The sequence below is a fragment of the Apus apus genome, chromosome 9 (assembly GCF_020740795.1).
Source record: "Apus apus isolate bApuApu2 chromosome 9, bApuApu2.pri.cur, whole genome shotgun sequence".
Classification (NCBI taxonomy): Eukaryota; Metazoa; Chordata; class Aves; order Apodiformes; family Apodidae; genus Apus; species Apus apus.
In genome coordinates, this window is record NC_067290.1 from 8,272,198 (window position 1) to 8,288,618 (window position 16,421).

Below are 16,421 nucleotides of genomic sequence, written 5' to 3' on the forward strand. Positions count from 1 at the left end.
AAAGAGAGATAGAAAGGTCTTTTTAGTCTCCCTTCCTATTCCTGGGAAGAGTGAGGAAAGCCCAGAAGGCTGTGTCCAGATGCAACTGAAAGGATGCATATTTTGCAACTGAACTTACCAATATATTTGTATTAACAGTAACTGAAGTATTTTGTTATTTTACATGCACATCTCTATATATGTGTATAAAAATTATTCTGAGCTATCATGTCTTATGTAAAGCCTCTCACTCAGAGATGACCACAGAGCAGCAGCAATCCCTGCCCTGGTGTGCACGGGGTATTACTGGACTTGATCCGTCCTGTTCCTTGGTCTCCTTGGCACTGTATGCATTACCTTTGGGAAGGGAAAGGGTAAACCTGTGTTGGCTGCTGCAGATGAGGTGTGATGAGCTGCAGTCCTCAGGGCTGGGTGGACTCAAAGGATACAGCTGCTAGATTGGTCCTTGCCAGGTAAGCACATTCTGCAATGCTGTGTTTTTCCTGGTGCTGAGTAAAGGAAACCATTCATTCTGAATCACAAATCAGTTCTTTACCCTGTTCACGTACTGTGTATGTCTCCAGATGAATAGTGAGAGTCTGGCATCTGCTCGTAACTGAACCTTCTGTGAAGTGCAATCTGCAGTTGATTGGAATTGCTTTATGTTGTGGAAAAAACTGCCAACATCACCAAGTTACATGACTGAGATGTGAGGAGTTGTCAGCCAGATTTGACAACTCTTACTTTAACATATGTTATGCATTACCTATCATTAATAACCACACTGCTCTGGGTCCAGAATTAGTATCTTGGTGTTATACAAAACCACTCTAGTCTTCATAGCTCAGCAACACTGGGATACTGTTTTGTCAAGAGGAACAACCAGAAAATACACACTGGCTTTTCTTTACTAAAGAACATAGAGCTGCTCAGTAGATTTAATCCTGAGTTGAAAATCAGCCAAAGACAAAAGGTTGAAGAAATATTCATTTATTAATTCTTCGTCTTTGTGTTGTTTAGCACTGTGGCAGCTGTCAGCATGTTCACTTTGTTTTCATCCTTGTAGCTTTACAGACCAGAGGACATAACCTTGAAAGTATGTCTGGATGTAATGCCACTCAGGTCCCTGGGATTTTATAATGCTGGACTGCCTGCAGGGAGACATAGAACTTGCATGTATGAGCACTACACAAGAGCTACTGGTTGAATTTCAAATTATAAAGTCTTTATTAATGAAGTAGCATGAGTAAGGTAAAAGGAGTGACAGGCAGTGAATTGATGAACAGTTGGTCATATTTGTGACTATTCACTGTTGTTTATTTTAATTATGTAGTATATATAGGTATGTATATACATTTAAATCTACTTTAGTCTTTTAGCAGTGTTTCTCAAGTGTTTAATAAACGTGAACTGGCTGAGGTTTACAATATTTTTGGGAGGCTACAGTAACCTGTTACTGCCTGGGATAAATATTTGGTGGTTTCCAGCACATAGAACTAAGAAACAAGCCCAATGAGAAGATTGCCCTTTCTGAGCTCTGCTGAGCCTCTGTTGTATCTGTTCCCTGCTTCTTTGCAGAGAAGCTGGGACTGTGAATGGGCTGTTGTTCTGTGAGGATGCTGATTTCTGTTTTAGGTAGCTGACTGCACTGCTGGACAAACCCAATACAGGGAGAGCAGCCTTCAAGCTATCCACCTGTAGGTATTGCATCAGTCAGGTTGAGGCAGTGGGTATAGAGGGAGTGAATTTCTGTAGAGAAGTCTCAAGTTTGCCACAGGCTGAAGCATGTTTCTTGGGACTCTTGGTACCTTGATGCTTTCCTCAAAATGTAAAAATTTATTCCCAAAAGCTTTTGCCTGGTTGCAGACAGAGGCAAGACCTTGGTGATGAAGGGTAATTAATGCAGAACACTTGTATGTCTGTAACTACAGTGCTTTTCAAAGGTATGAAGCTGGTGACATGAGACAGTAGCTCTCCTGGTCAGGGCTTTGTTGAACCTCTCCAGGATGTGTCAAACCTAAGGCATTTGTGCCTTGATTTTATTTTCTTTTTTCTCCAAGTTTGACATGCTTCAGCTAGGGATGCACCTAAGGTCCTCAGCAGAACTTACTTTTCCCAGGAACATGAAGGAAGGTACTGCAAAGACCTCCCTAGGGAGACCAGGATGGCTGGGGGTTGCCAAGAACAGGAATGATCCACCCTCAGTGACAGCAGCGGGGTAAGGGGGATTTCAGAGGCAGCTGAGCTCAAGCACCCAGAGGCTTCAGACCCAGTGCAGGTGGCTGTGAAGGTGCACAGTGGAGCTCTGGATGTACCTGCAGCTCTGTGGCAATCACGGAGCTCTGGATGTACCTGCAGCTCTATGGCGATCATGGAGCTCTGGAGGTACCTGCAGCTCTATGGCGATCAGTACCAGCTGTCCCTGAGCTGAGGGTGCCCGGCCAGCAGTTTCCCATCCTTGCTGTTACAGATTTGATGCAAAATTTCTCAGAGGAAAGGGGGAATAATTTGCTGAATGGAAGGATGGCAGCACCCTCTGCTGGGGCTGCTCATCGGGTCTCCCAGGAGGAGCAGGAGAAAGTCAACGGGATCATTTTCCCTTTTCCTGAAGTACCGCAGTGCCGGAAGGCAGCTGAACGTTCTCCCAAAGAAACTTTGGACCAAGAATGGGAAAACTCTCATGCACGAGATGATTTTGCAGGGGGTGTTGCCTGGGTTCAACTGCCTGCTCTGGCGCAGCTGCTCCCTCGATATGAACAGGACAAAGCAACCCTGGAAAAATGCCCCGATACTGAACTTCTTCGTCTTCTGGCCCTCTCCCCTCGGAGCGCAGGTAAAGGTGCAAGCTGGGCTGCCGCAGCCTCCCCCAGGAGCGGGGAAGCAGCCGGGGCAGCTCCGCCCCGTCCGCGGCTCCGCGTTCCGGGTTTCCCCGGCCCCTCCCGGGCCGCTCCCGCTCCGCAGCGCCAGGCTCCGGGTTTCCTCGCCGGCCCGAGCCAGCCCCGCCCCGCGGCTCCGGTTTCAGCCGCTGCTACAGGGACCCCCAAGATGGAAACGCAGGGGCTGCCCGCCGCGGAGGCGGCCCGGGCCCGGCCCGGCGCCCAACATGGCGGCCCCGCCGCGCCGGCCGCCGCCCAGGGCCGCCCGCCGCCGCCGCCCGACTGGGAACCGGCCGCCGCCGCCTCCTCCGCCGCCAGCACCGCCGCGTCGGGCCTCTACGTGAGCTTCCCGGTGCTGCTGGTGGAGGAGAAGCCGGAGTCCGGCGGCAGCCCGGCGCCTAGCCCCTGCGCGCCGCCCGCGGGGCCCGCGCCCGACAACGACGGACTCCTGCTCGTTTTCAACGTGGTGCGCGGCGCGGCCGAGGCCGGCCCGGGCGGCGGCGAAGCGGGGCGCGCCCAGCCCGGCCCGCCGCCCGCCGAGCCGCCGGAGGAGGCCTCTAGCTCGGCGCCGCCGCCGCCTCCTCCTCCTCCCCCGCCGCCGCCGCCCTCGCTGCCCCCCGCCGATGGCGAGGGCGGCGGCGGGGCGGAGGACGGCTCCTTCTCGGGGACCATCACCATCAACAACCAGAGCCTGGTGGTGCGCATCGAGAACGGCGTCCTGACGCTGGGGCCGGGCGCCGAGCAGGCCGCGGGAGCCACGCCGCCGCCGCCGCCGCCCGCCCCGCTGCCGCCCCCCGCTGCCGCCAGCCCCGCCGAGCCGCCGGGCGGGCCGCGGCCGCGCTCGCCGCCGGCTTTCCCCTGCCCGGAGCCGCGTTGCGGTGAGGCTTTTCCCCGCAAGCAGCAGCTGCGGCTGCACCGCCTTTCGGCGCACGGCGGTGGCGGGGAGGACGGGCGGGGCTCGGCGGGAGCGGCGGCGGCGGGGGCGGCTCGGCCTTTCGGCTGCCCGGTGCCGGGCTGCGCTTGGTCTTTCGCCACGGCCTACAAGTTGCGGCGGCACCTGCACTCGCACGACAAGCTGCGGCCCTTCGCCTGCGCGGCGCCCGGCTGCACCAAGCGCTTCACCACCGTCTACAACCTGCGGGCCCACAGCCGCGCCCACGAGCAGGAGGCGGCGCACAAGTGCGAGGCGTGTGGGCAACGCTTCCCCAGCGCCGCCCGCCTCGCCGCCCACCGCCGCCGCAGCCACCTGGAGCCCGAGCGGCCCTACCGCTGCGACTTCCCCGGTAAGCCTCCGGGGCTTGCTGCCCGCCCATCCCTTTCCCCAAGTATCGCTCTCCCGGGTCAGGGTGGCGTCGCTGCCGTGGGATGTGCTCAGCTCGCTCTCCATCCTTCCTGGCCCTCCTGAGCCTTTGTGTTGCCCCCCCCGGGGTTTGGGGAAGGCGCCCGCCCCAGGTCACCTCAGGTCTCTAGGGGGAAGGTTTGTGAGCTGGAGGATGCCGTGTCTTCACTGGTCACCTTTCGTGTGGCTTTGTGCTGGTGTGGTGAAGCGAAGTCATAGCTCGAGTCTTCAGTGGTAGGCCTTAAATTGGGCTCTATGTGTTTTGCTGCCCAGCTTGTCTAAATAATTGTTATCCCTGAGAGTAGTGACCTCATCAGTGTTTACAAATTTGTAAAGGGTGAGTGTCAGGAGGACAGAGCCAGGCTTTTTTCAGTGATGTCCAGTGATAGGACAAGGGGCAGTGGATGCAAACTGGAGCATAGGAGGTTCCATGCGAATATCAGGAAGAACTTCTTTCCTGTGAGAGTGACAGAGCCCTGGGACAGGCTGCCCAGAGAGGTTGTGGAGTCTCCTTCTCTGGAGACATTCCAAACCCACCTGTGTGATGTGCTCTAGGGGATCCTGCTCTGGCAGGGGGGTTGGACTAGATGATCTTTCCAGGTCCCTTCCAACCCCTGGGATTCTGTGATTCTGTAATTTAGGATTTCACGGTTGCATTTTTCTGTGTGCCAGGATGCAATATCATGGAAAAGGGATCGTAAAAGTCCCTCACTGAAGGTTGGGAGGGAGAAAGAATGTAGTTTTCCTACTTCAGTTTTGTGTCAAGCTGGTGCACCGCTTCCGTCTCCCCCCCAGGGTGCGAGAGAACGTTCATCACCGTGAGTGCGTTGTTCTCCCATAATCGAGCCCACTTCAGAGAGCAAGAGCAGTTCTCCTGTTCGTTCCCTGGCTGTAACAAGCAGTATGACAAAGCCTGCCGGCTGAAAATCCACATGAGGAGTCACACAGGTATTCACGAGGGTGACTTGTATCGGGGGAAGTACATGGAAGGTAATATCTGGAGAGTGGGCTTCAGTTCACTGGAAAAACTGGAAGTCTAGAAGGGAGAAAGGGTGCCGTGGGTTATCTGAAGTCAGTAAAAATGCTTTATTCCTGGCCTTTTTAGGTTCAGACTGCTGAATGAACTTGACAGATAAAAAGTAGCTACAGATGTGGAAAGCTGTGGCTTTTAGCGTGTGAACTCTGTTCAGAAAAATTATCCCAGCTCTGTTCCCAAATTCATCGACATTCACAATATTGTGTGAATTCTAGTCTTGGTTGAAACAAACAGCTTAAAATCTCTCAAAACTTGTGGGATGTGCATACCAAAGCTTGGAACAGCAAGATGAATTGCAACTTAGACAAGCACTTCTGATGTGCAAGGACCACTACAATCTAGCCTTTTAATGTTTTAAGGGCAATTGTGTGTGCTCTGTACTGCCCTCTGTACTGCCCTTTGTTATCGTGGGTTTATGGCTTTACAGTGTGGAGGTTTTATTTTTGGTTGTTTTTTTAAAAGCAATTTTTTAAAGTGAAAACTCATAAACTTAATGGAAACCAACTTTACGTGCTACATATTGTAATCAACGTGTATCACATGTCATGTAAATGGGAAATAACATTTCAGTTGTGCTTCTGTTTTGAATAATGCTCTTACTGATGATTGAAGCACCTGCAAGATATCTCAGATTAGCAGGAGATGGATTGATAATTACCTGTGCTCCCTAATGCATAGTGGAAGATGCAATGGCTTTGAGTAGAAGAAGGCTCTGTCTGAGAGGGAAGGAGCACAGGACCGTGCAGTGAATTGCAGGAGGGGGTGGCTGAATCTTCTTGTCTTTAATTCAATTTAACCAGCCTTTGAGATTTTGTAGTAGCAGTCTCTATTTTTGTATTAGTTTATTAACAAAACCTTTCTTTGCTTAAGGTGAAAGGCCTTTTATCTGTGACTTTGAAGGTTGTGGCTGGTCTTTCACCAGTATGTCCAAGCTGCTGAGACATAAAAGGTAGCCTTTTCTGGTTATACTGTTCCGAGTCACTTGCTCTTTGTTTGTGTTCCTTCCAGTAATTAAAGCAGCAGTTAATCATGCCAATGGCAATTTCCTTCCCTTGTAGGAAACATGAAGATGACAGGAGATTTATGTGCCCAGTAGAAGGCTGTGGGAAGTCCTTCACAAGAGCAGAACACTTGAAAGGCCACAGTATAACTCATCTGGGTACAAAACCATTTGAGTGTCCAGTAGAAGGTATTACTCCACTTCTTCTATGTGTTAACTGGTAATTTATGTGTATGTTACCAAACGCTTGCTTGTGTCTTTCCTAAACATAAACTTGTTACAGAATTGCAACAGTTTAGAGTAAGTTTACTTGCAGAGTTTGAAGAAGCAAAACTAAACAGAAGACTTTGTAACTGAATGAGTGATCATTCTCAAATTTATGTATTGCAGAGAAGATACTGGTTCATGCTCTAGGAGGATTTTTCTTTTTTAGCTTATTTTTTCTTTCTGATGGACAGGACTGCCTTGTTCTGGAAAATCCTACTTCTGATGGTCAGTTTCTGTAGCTCAGCTTTTTCACTTGATTCATCAAAAGAGGTGAAAAGTGGTCCTATGCAACACCTTCAACGCCACGTTTTGTTGTTGTGACACATCATCTGGAGTGTTCAGTGGTTGTGCTGTGGTAGCCTCTGCTGATGGATGGGGGATGGCTGTGTGAGTGGGGTCTGTTGTGGGCATAAGGGGTCCATGCTGGTGCTCTGTGGGATTCTTACCCCTACCTCCATCACTTTAGTAGGACTCCAGGAACAAAGATTTTTATGTCTGATCCAGAATATTCTGCTTCATAAGGTAAAATAGCTCTACTAGGTGATTGTTTCTCCTTGTAATGGTTTTGCCAGCAGTTGTCATGAAGAGTTTACATATAAGATGCCACAGTGGGGAGAGGCTGTGCATTACATTGAATGACTTCAGAGTTTCTTCGTGTCAGAAAGAAGTTGTTGAACTGCCCTACCCACTGAGAAGTCCTAGATAAATGAAGAAATATATATTTAGCTTTTTTTGGATTCATCTAAATGTTTGTACAGGCACTGCAAAATAGGAAAGAGAATTATCCAGAGCCACTGTGATTTGTTTTGCTAAGACATTAAATGTGAACTTCAAACCAAAATTAGATGTAATTTCAAAGACTTGTGTATCTTCTTGCAGGCTGTTGTGCAAAATTTTCAGCTCGGAGTAGTCTGTATATTCACTCCAAAAAACATCTTCAGGATGTGGACTCGTTAAAGACTCGTTGCCCTGTATCCAGCTGTAATAAGTTATTCACATCCAAGCACAGTATGAAGACTCACATGGTCAAACAGCATAACTTCAGCCCAGGTACAGTATTTGTTTCAAACTACAGGAGGGTGCAATGGAAAAGCTAAATGCTTTAATAAGGAAAATGTGTATTTAATGATGTTGGAAGTCCCAGCCCCTTTGATACGCGTGGCAAAATCTTTACTGAGATGAGTTGTTTCCACCCCTTCTAAAATTTTCAGTGAGATTTGCAATTGACTATCAGAAAATGAGAGACTGCAGCTTTTTAAAATGCAGTAGAGCTTGTCCTTCCCCATGTTGTCTGTAAAATATGAACAAGGACTAAAAGCACTTCTTTTTGCACTCCTTTCTCCACTCCTTTACAACCTAACTTAGTCTGGACTCGCCGTAGTGTGATCTTTTGGCAAGTGCTTTTGTAACTGAAATTTTTCGTTAAAGGAGTGAACTTATTTCAGTAATGTCTTCCTTAAATCTGCTTTCGGGGAAGTTGGGAAGTGTTCTGAAAGGCTGGGAATCTAGAGTTTTAAGCTTTTTTCTCTGACCGTTCATATTTTTCCTCCCCATTGTCTGATGAAAGGTCTGTCTTATAACCAAACCTTTCTCTTCCAGATCTCCTAACTCAGCTTGAAGCGACCAGCTCCCTTACACCCAGCAGTGAACTCACCAGTCCAGGACAGAGCGATCTCAGCAACATAGACCTCGTATCCCTGTTCTCCAATGTGTCTAGTAATAATTCTGGAATTGCAACAGACATGGCACTAGTGAACTCTGGAATTGTCACCATTGATGTTGCTTCGGTGGGTTCAACACTTGGAGGAAACCTGCCTGTCAGTAGCAGTTCCTTAAGCCAGGCAGTTGATCCCTTGATACTGGTGGCTAGCAGCGATATGCCACAGAGCCTGGACAGTTCTCTCTTGCTGGGAACCAGTACAACAGTTCTACAGCAAAGCACTTTAAATTTGGATGATGTACAGACTGTCAATGCAGAAGCCTTGGGTTCGCTGGCATCTCTGTCGGTGAGGAATTCCAGTCAAGATGTGCACAGTTTGACATCCAGCAATAATTTAACCATTGACACAACCACTTTGACTCCTTCTAGTAGCCTCGGTGGTACCAATGTGCCTGAGTTACTAACACCAACTAAAGTTGAAAGGAATTTGCTTCCTAGCTCGGACGTTGTTGGGCAGCAAGAGGGCAGCAAAGTAGTGACGCAGTTTGTCTTCTCCAACCCTCCAGGGAGCTACAGTGCACAGAAGGAAATGGATCTCGGCCCAGTGACTGGCAGCTCATTTTTGGTATACAATAGCTGTATTGATTTTACTCACAGATGACTGAGGCATCCTGACTTTGGGGATATTCATTGATACTTGTACCTTATGGGGAGACTTTACTCTCATATTCTGCAAATCATGTGTTTTGGCTGGTTTTGATGAAGGATGTAGAATGTTATGCTGAATGGTGTGTAGTCAGAAGTAGATTCAGTGTGGGGATAAGTTCTCTTAAGAAAGACTGGAATTATGGTGGGGAGAGTTAAGGGTGAACCTTTCAAAATAAGGAATTAGACAGCTGCTGATTTTCCATCTGAGGATTAAGTGAAATTCACAGGAATACCCAAGAATACGTGGTGTATTTTGTTCCAGTGAAAGATTTGGGCTGAGAGAATAAAGGGAACATTTTCATCTCAGCCTTCATTCCCTTTTTAAGTACTCTTCCCTTTCTGCAGACTTAACTTTTTATTTACGTCACAAAGTGAATGTTGACACTGTTAATATCTGAACACCTATAAATGTGGAGCTAACTTCTTTTTGTGCTGAACTACAAGTATTAAGTACATACAGGGAATTTATTGACACTAATTAGAAGAGCATGGAAAACTAGGATTCAATCTTGGCAATGTAAAAGTTAACTGCACCTGAAAACTCCTTAGTCTGTGTTCATTGTCTTGGTTTGTTGTTGCATTCAAAAAACTTGGCATCTCTTGGCTTTTTTTTTTTAATAGGAGAGCAGTGGGTCTGCAAGAACAGACTACAGAGCCATTCAGCTAGCCAAGAAAAGAAAACAAAAAGGGAATGGGAGCAGCACAGGTGAGAAGCCATTAATTTTGTTACGTTTACTACATACAATTATTTAGGGGTTTTGGCAGTGAAATGGGAGCAGGTATCTGAATGCATCCTTAAATACCCCATCCAGTTATTGCTAGTTAAAATAATAATGCATGTGGTGTACCATCTGTTACTCAGGGTAATCACACTCCGGAATATACTGTGTTCACAGTAAGTTTACAAAGGAATCTGCACCATATGTTTCTTGATTGTTAACAAGATGCTGTCTGTTCATCTGCTTTTTATTTTTTTATTAAAAAAATAATAAGGTCACTTTGCTTTTATGTGATTTATGCTTTGGGTCTTATGTAGTGGGTTCTTTTTTACTCAGTACAGACAATGCAAACATCAGCTGGATTTGTTTAGTTTCTGTGTTTCACGTAGTAACAGCATGTGTGCAGTGGTAAGACTTATTTCTTAGTTATCTAGAAATACTCAAACCACTCTTAGGTTTTAGCCACGTGGAGAGTTCTGCTGCAGGGTGAGGTTTAGGTCATCAATTTCAGATGTGTTCTCTTTCTCTTAAACTGTAGTTTGACTCAGAGGTGTCTCATGTGAATTATATGCCATTAATTTGTCAGATCAAACATGGCTTGTGGCTCACTAGACTTGCATGAGCTCTGATGTTTGGGTTTGCCCTTGGGGCTGGGGTTGAATATCATATATGTGTGTGCATATATATATATGTGTGTGTGTGTGTGTGTATAGTTTAGTTCTTCCTTTCTTTCCTTTAGTTTCTTTCCTCTGAAAATCAAGATGATAATTTTTAAGGTGCAGCTTTAAGACACTAGTTCTGAATTGAACACTTGTGTTTCTTTGTTGGTTAAAGGCATCCCTGCATAAATTCTGCCTGGTTAGTGAATCATCACAGGGAAGGATAACTGCTTTATGAAGCTAGTTCTAAGTGTGCTGTGTTACCAAACATCTGCATGTTCATCAAGCATGCCTTTTGGACATTAGTTTAAAAATGACTGCATGAATCTGTGTGACTTGAAAATGACGTCAGAAAATTCCTCTTTCTGTTCCTACTCGAGACTTCCAGTGGTCCACTTCTCACCAGCTGTTGCCTTAATGCTACTGTGTGTGTCTCAAAGTAATCTAAATTAGTCTTGTGTTTCTAATTGGTTTAACTAGGTTGAATGAGCACTGTAGAGGGAAGTTCAGTGTTTAAAAAGAAGTTCTTGAAGCTTTTTGTTTACTAAACATTTTAAAACCAAACCAAAATCTTGAAACAGCTGACAGGATTGTATCTTTAAGTTTATTTTTATTAGGTTTTTGGTTTTCACCTTGTGATACAAACAGCTTGTTTTAAACTGAAAAAATGCTTAAGGCTGTGGTAGTTATACTTCTGTAGTCTGTTCTACCTAAAAGTCCTTTAAATCTTTCTGGAAAATAGATGAGCATCACTGTACTCCTTTTACAGTTGGAAAAAACTGATATACATGCCTTCTCAGGAAATGAGTTGCAAAATTAAAAATAGAAAATGCAATTCTACTTCCTAATCCCTTTCTGTAACTTCACAAATACACTAGTACTTCTGTGCTACCACAGGGGTGAGCCCTAAGTGTAGCAGTTTGTGATGTGATTTTAATGGCATTCATGTAAGAAGATGCTCTCATCAGCAGTTGGAGTGCATCAGCTGATTGTTGTTTGGCCTTTTAGCAGTTATCAGATGGTGCTTTAATTGTATTCCACTGTTCCAGGCATTTGCTGTGTAGGGTAAATAACTGTATAAAACTTCTGCAAATGGCTTTGAAGCATTTAATTATTAGAATTGCCTTTTTTTTTTAGGGGCATCCGGCTCTGGTCAGAGGAAAAGCAAGGGTGGTAAAGTAAGCCCTACCAACTTCTCATCATCCACTCCTGGCAGTCGACTGGGTGGTAACATAGTTCTGCCAAACGGAGGGCTGACAATAAGGGACCCTGCCACTGGAGCCCAGTATGTGCAAATTCAGCTTCTTCAGGTAAGAGCTGAGAGGGAAAAACACTCTCACCTCCTCTGTCACCCAAACTGGCACATTTGTGGAAGAGACTGACTAACTGTAAGCTTGGGTACTGCTGCCCCTAGATGGGATCCTGAGATCTGCAGGATGTACCATGTTCATGAGGGCATTCGCCTGCAAGAAGCACTTTCCTGGGAGGTTTATGTGAAACTGGCTTTAGAGAGATCTAGAAATACCTGGAAACAGAGCTGGTTTCATCATTCAACTGCTTAGGGGCCCAAAGAGATGCATTGTGGAAATGGGTAAGATGTTTTTGTTTGGTTTAGTGTAGTAGTAGTCAGTCCAGCCTGGAACACGTGAGCACTGAAACTGTAGGGAAGGTCCTGTTCAGCTTCTTAGGCTGGATACACATGATGCAGGGAACTAAGGGTTGTAGCAAACTTAGTTGTACATGTGTGAGTCATAATCCTTCAGGGCTTAGGAATTCCCTAGTTTGGACAGGCAGGTGTGAGGGCAGCAAAACAAATGCTACATTTCTGTCCCTAAGTATGGGAGAGTTTTTCTTGAACAAGGAAGGGATTGCTGTCATGCAAGTGGCTCTGGGGATGCACAGGAGCATGACCTTTTCCTCCAGTCTTCTGGTTTTGCCACCCCCCACAAATTCTTAAATTTTTGCACTTCTCTGTCATTTAAAAGGTAAATGAAACTGACATGCAGAGCTTCCTGCAAAATGAAGTTTCAGCTGAAACTGTTGAAGTAAAGCAGTTTTTTCCTAAAAATACCTAGTAATTGATGTGAGATAATTAGTTGGAGCATGGCAGGCAATATGTTTTTGCATGGTATCCAGAGAGAGAGTTAAGTTCCTTACATTTTCTTCCTAACAACATTCAGCATGGAGGGAGCTATGGGCAGAATTCTCCATCTAGTTTTCTCATGGGTGTGTATGTTTGAAACTTTTTTGTTAAATATGAGCTTCATACAACAAGATGAAACTTGCTGCAGATTTCTGAGTGTTAGGTTTGTTGAAAGATGAACTGTTCCTTCCTTTCGGATCTTGCCCATTTTCCAAGTTGAGTATGACAGGATCATACAGGTCATACACTGAGCTAGGTTCAGATTTAAGTGGCAGTTGGCTTTCTGCATGCCTTTGTGGATCTAGGCCTTACCAGTCCAGTGCACTGGCTTTATCAGGTTCTTTTAAGATGTGAGGTTGAGTGAAATTTCCCATACAGGGCTGAGATGCTTGGAGGATCTTGTAATCTCATCATGCTTCTTCATTCACAGGATGATTCCCCAGGAGAGGGAGACTTGCCCTTTCAACTGAGCTCTCAGTCTTCCTCGTCACATTCTCAGCTTACAGTGGATTTACCTGTTCACATACTTCAGGTACAACATGTCAGAGTCATTGGGTTTTATTGCTTAGCTTGAAAGTGAAGACAGTTTGCTATGATGACTGGTGTTCTGCCCGATGAAAATACCTTGTTTTCCTTTGGGAGTTTAATTTCACTTACCAGAAATCATAAGCAGAAAGCTGCACTGCAAGGTTGATCTTGAACATGTTACCAGCCTTTGACACGTCGTAGGCAGTTATTTTTCTTTCTGTTACTCAGTAATGAATAAGTAAATGTTACTCATTTGCTACTGAAGTGCCCCATCTGTGTTTTCCATATCCCATGCTGCATGTATTGAGTCAAGAAAAAAGATCAGAATGGATATGTACAGGCTACGGGAAGGGTAGCAAGGGGGAATACAGTCTTGGTCTTACATTTCAAAGCAGTGTCTGTATGGGAGTGGCAGATTAAAAAGTCTACAGTCTCTGGTTTCACTGCTTGCCCTTGGTAACTACTCAGTGTCAGTGTTGTTTGAATGCAGAAAGCTTTGTATAGCTTCTTGCAGAATGTTTGGTTATCTGCTGTTCCAGTAAACTGCATGTTAGTGAGGAGGAGCAGCTGAGAACTGAGCAGCAGTAAGTGATTAGCATGTGCATAAATCACATTTTCTACTTGACATTGTGGGGCTTTTGTTCTTTGGTTTTGATAAACTCTGCAGTGCAGTTTTTCTTACCAGGTGAGCTTCTCCTGGATGGAAAATAAAGCTTTTTCATTTGAGAGCATCACCTTACTATGCTAAATCTGGAAGTACTGGGGTCGTTGGCCATGGTAGAGAGTTAATGAAGGAGAAGCAAATAGTGATTCTAAATTTATTACTGTTAGTACTGCTGCTCTGAAGTGTTCCAAAGGAAAACAGTGGCACTGTCTGAGTTGGTCCAAAAAGTAAGAAAGCTTTGAATTTCCTCTAAGCCATTCAAAGCATTTCTCTGTTCTTGGATAAATATCAAGGTAATCTTACTGATAAGATTAAAGGCTTAGAGGTGAAAGCACTGAACTCTTTATGCTGTTTGTTTTAACAGGAACCACACAATTCCACTGAAGATGATGCAGGTTCTGATAACTCTCAATTCACTGGAAGCACAATAAACTTACAGGATCTGGAATGACCATTGTTTAGAACAGTTACTCGAAAACAAATTGGGCAATCGTGTCTCGACAGAGTGAAAGAACTGTGTGGGTCTTTTTCCAAGGAAAATCTGAAAACTAGGAGTACTGGATTGTGGTTGCACTCTTTGCAATTTGCTAAGGACAGCTGCAACTGAAAGATTTTCTAAAAAAATATAAATCCCACTTGATGTGCCTGTGTAAGATACCCTGTCTGCCTTGTGGTTGGCCAGACTGAGGCAGACTGCTGTACAGTGTTGTTTCAGGGAGAAGTATTGTATTAAACTTCAAACTGAGGTAATATTTACTGTTTTCACAGAAAGCAAGTATTCTACAGCTAACAAGTACAAACTTATAATCCTGCCTACAACAGTTTAAACTTTCTTTCTGTTGGTCTCCTGCTGGAGCCAGTGGCATTGAGGAATTAAGAGCTAAAATTTGCAGGTGTTTTTCACCCACAAAAAATTATTGTTTTGGCCCTTCTGTTTTGGCAGAAAACTGGAATAAAGTGTCACATGTAACGAAATTAATGTCCTATGCCATGACAACGAGATACTCTTAAAATCTTTGTTTTAGAAAGTTAGATTCTAAATGTTAACTTAGCTGTGAATCAGTTGGTAGCTCATGTTGAGTTTCTCCCTTTCCTTGCTCCTGCATCCTAAATACTTTGCTGAATTCTTCCAGCAAAACTTGAAAACTGCAATAGAACTGTACTCCCTGTAAGTGATTAGCCAAAAGTCCAACAGCAGCTGAGAGAGGTTCATCTTGTCTTTGTGTTCCTTTTTCTGGGAGGAATGTTGACTGTCCCATCAATCTAAGCACCTTTATTTTATCTCATCTATAAACTGCTGCCAAGTTACCTGTGAACTGGCCACTATCTTTTTATATTAGGTTTTTGTTTTTTTCTTTTTTTCAATTGAGCACTGATAACACTTGTTCTTTCCTGATATCCCAGAGTGTCACGTGCACATGGAGCTTCTGGCTGGTTTACAGAATATGCAGTTTTCTGAGTATTTTATGAGGGGAAAAAGAATTGTTACCTAGGAAGATTTGCCCCACTGAAAAACTACAGTTTCTCTTTGGGGCAGGGGGAGAGGTTGTATGTACTGTATTTACCTGGATTGCAGACACCTAAGTAAGTATAGGCTTGTATAGGAAAAAAAATACAACACTGTTTGGTTACATTTTAAGGTAGTAATTTAAATGTTTCTTAAGGTGGTGTACTGAATGCCTATAAAATTATGTACAGGAGTTTGATAAAAGGGTGTATGTATTGTTTTTTATTCTCAATGAGGTGTGTGTATGCACGTATGTGTATTATTATTATTTTTTTTTTACAAAATAAGAATGTTGTGATCTTTCTAATCTTGCACATATTTATTTTACAGTTATACTGGTGTTGAATTCACACGAGGTCATTCAGAAATGCTTTTACTTCCTGTGCCTTTTGAACTATGTATGTGTCCAGATAAATGCTGTTTTGGTTGAAAACTTGGGGAGGAAAAAAAAAAGTATACAGGTTACATTCAACTTCAGATCCTAATTTGTAGGCAGTTTTATCCTCTGGTTGAACCGTTTTTATTTTTCTATCTTTAGCTTAACTGAGCATAGAGCTCTCTCTGATCCTCTCATCCTGAGTTTACAGCTTATGTCTGGAGAATCCCTTAACCGTCTCAGATTTGGTTTCCAAACCAAACTGATTGATAGATGAGATCTTCTACCTGGTGGCTGTTGACATGGAGTCAACTCCTGAGAGAGGTAGAAGGGCTGAAGAAGAATCATGCTGAAGGGACTACTGGGTCTTGCTCTAGTGGTCACCATCCTCTCCCTGGAACCTGAGACACCTCGTGCTCCCAATGCCTGCATTGTTCTGTTCTCAAGGACCATACCAGTTCTTGATCTACTAAAATGGCCAAGGAACACTCCAACTTTTTATGGGACTTCTAACCACATCTTTCTACTTCTGAAAATGTACCTCACTCAGCTTTGTAAGTGAATGTAAAGTGCTAACCTCTTGGGGCCGAAAATGGGATCACTTGGCTTGAACTCCATTGCTGGCAATGGATACCTGAAGAACTGCTGGTGCAAAAGGGTTAATAAAGCTTTTTTTTATGGTCAGTTTGTCACTGGGTGTTGTTCTTTGGATTGATGCATCTGACATAAAGCTACTTGTTAGCAGCTTGTGTTTTCCCTTTGCTTGTGTCTTCTCCACAGTAGTAGAGTGGAGTCTAAAATGAAACCCATCCTTTGGATGAAAGCATGGCTTTTGTTTTTTATAGTCCTTCTATTGATTTGTGATTGTAATACATGTCTTTCAGGTACCTGGCTTAGTTGTACCATCACAAAGATTGTTATGTAGGACTGTGATGAATCTCACTAGCCAGGTTTGTAGGG

At 44.8% G+C, this 16,421-nt stretch overlaps 1 protein-coding gene across 1 annotated transcript; it reads left to right on the forward strand.

Moving 5' to 3' along the window:
* The first annotated feature begins 3,024 nt into the window (after window positions 1–3,024).
* On the forward strand, window positions 3,025–16,145 carry ZXDC (ZXD family zinc finger C). Its single transcript, XM_051627592.1, has 10 exons — window positions 3,025–4,138; window positions 4,990–5,142; window positions 6,101–6,179; window positions 6,289–6,419; window positions 7,377–7,547; window positions 8,097–8,782; window positions 9,487–9,571; window positions 11,381–11,553; window positions 12,817–12,918; window positions 13,943–16,145. The coding sequence occupies exons 1-10, from the start codon at window positions 3,025–3,027 to the stop codon at window positions 14,027–14,029; spliced, it is 2,781 nt and encodes a 926-aa protein (XP_051483552.1). The 3' UTR covers window positions 14,030–16,145.
* The last annotated feature ends 276 nt before the right edge of the window (window positions 16,146–16,421 follow it).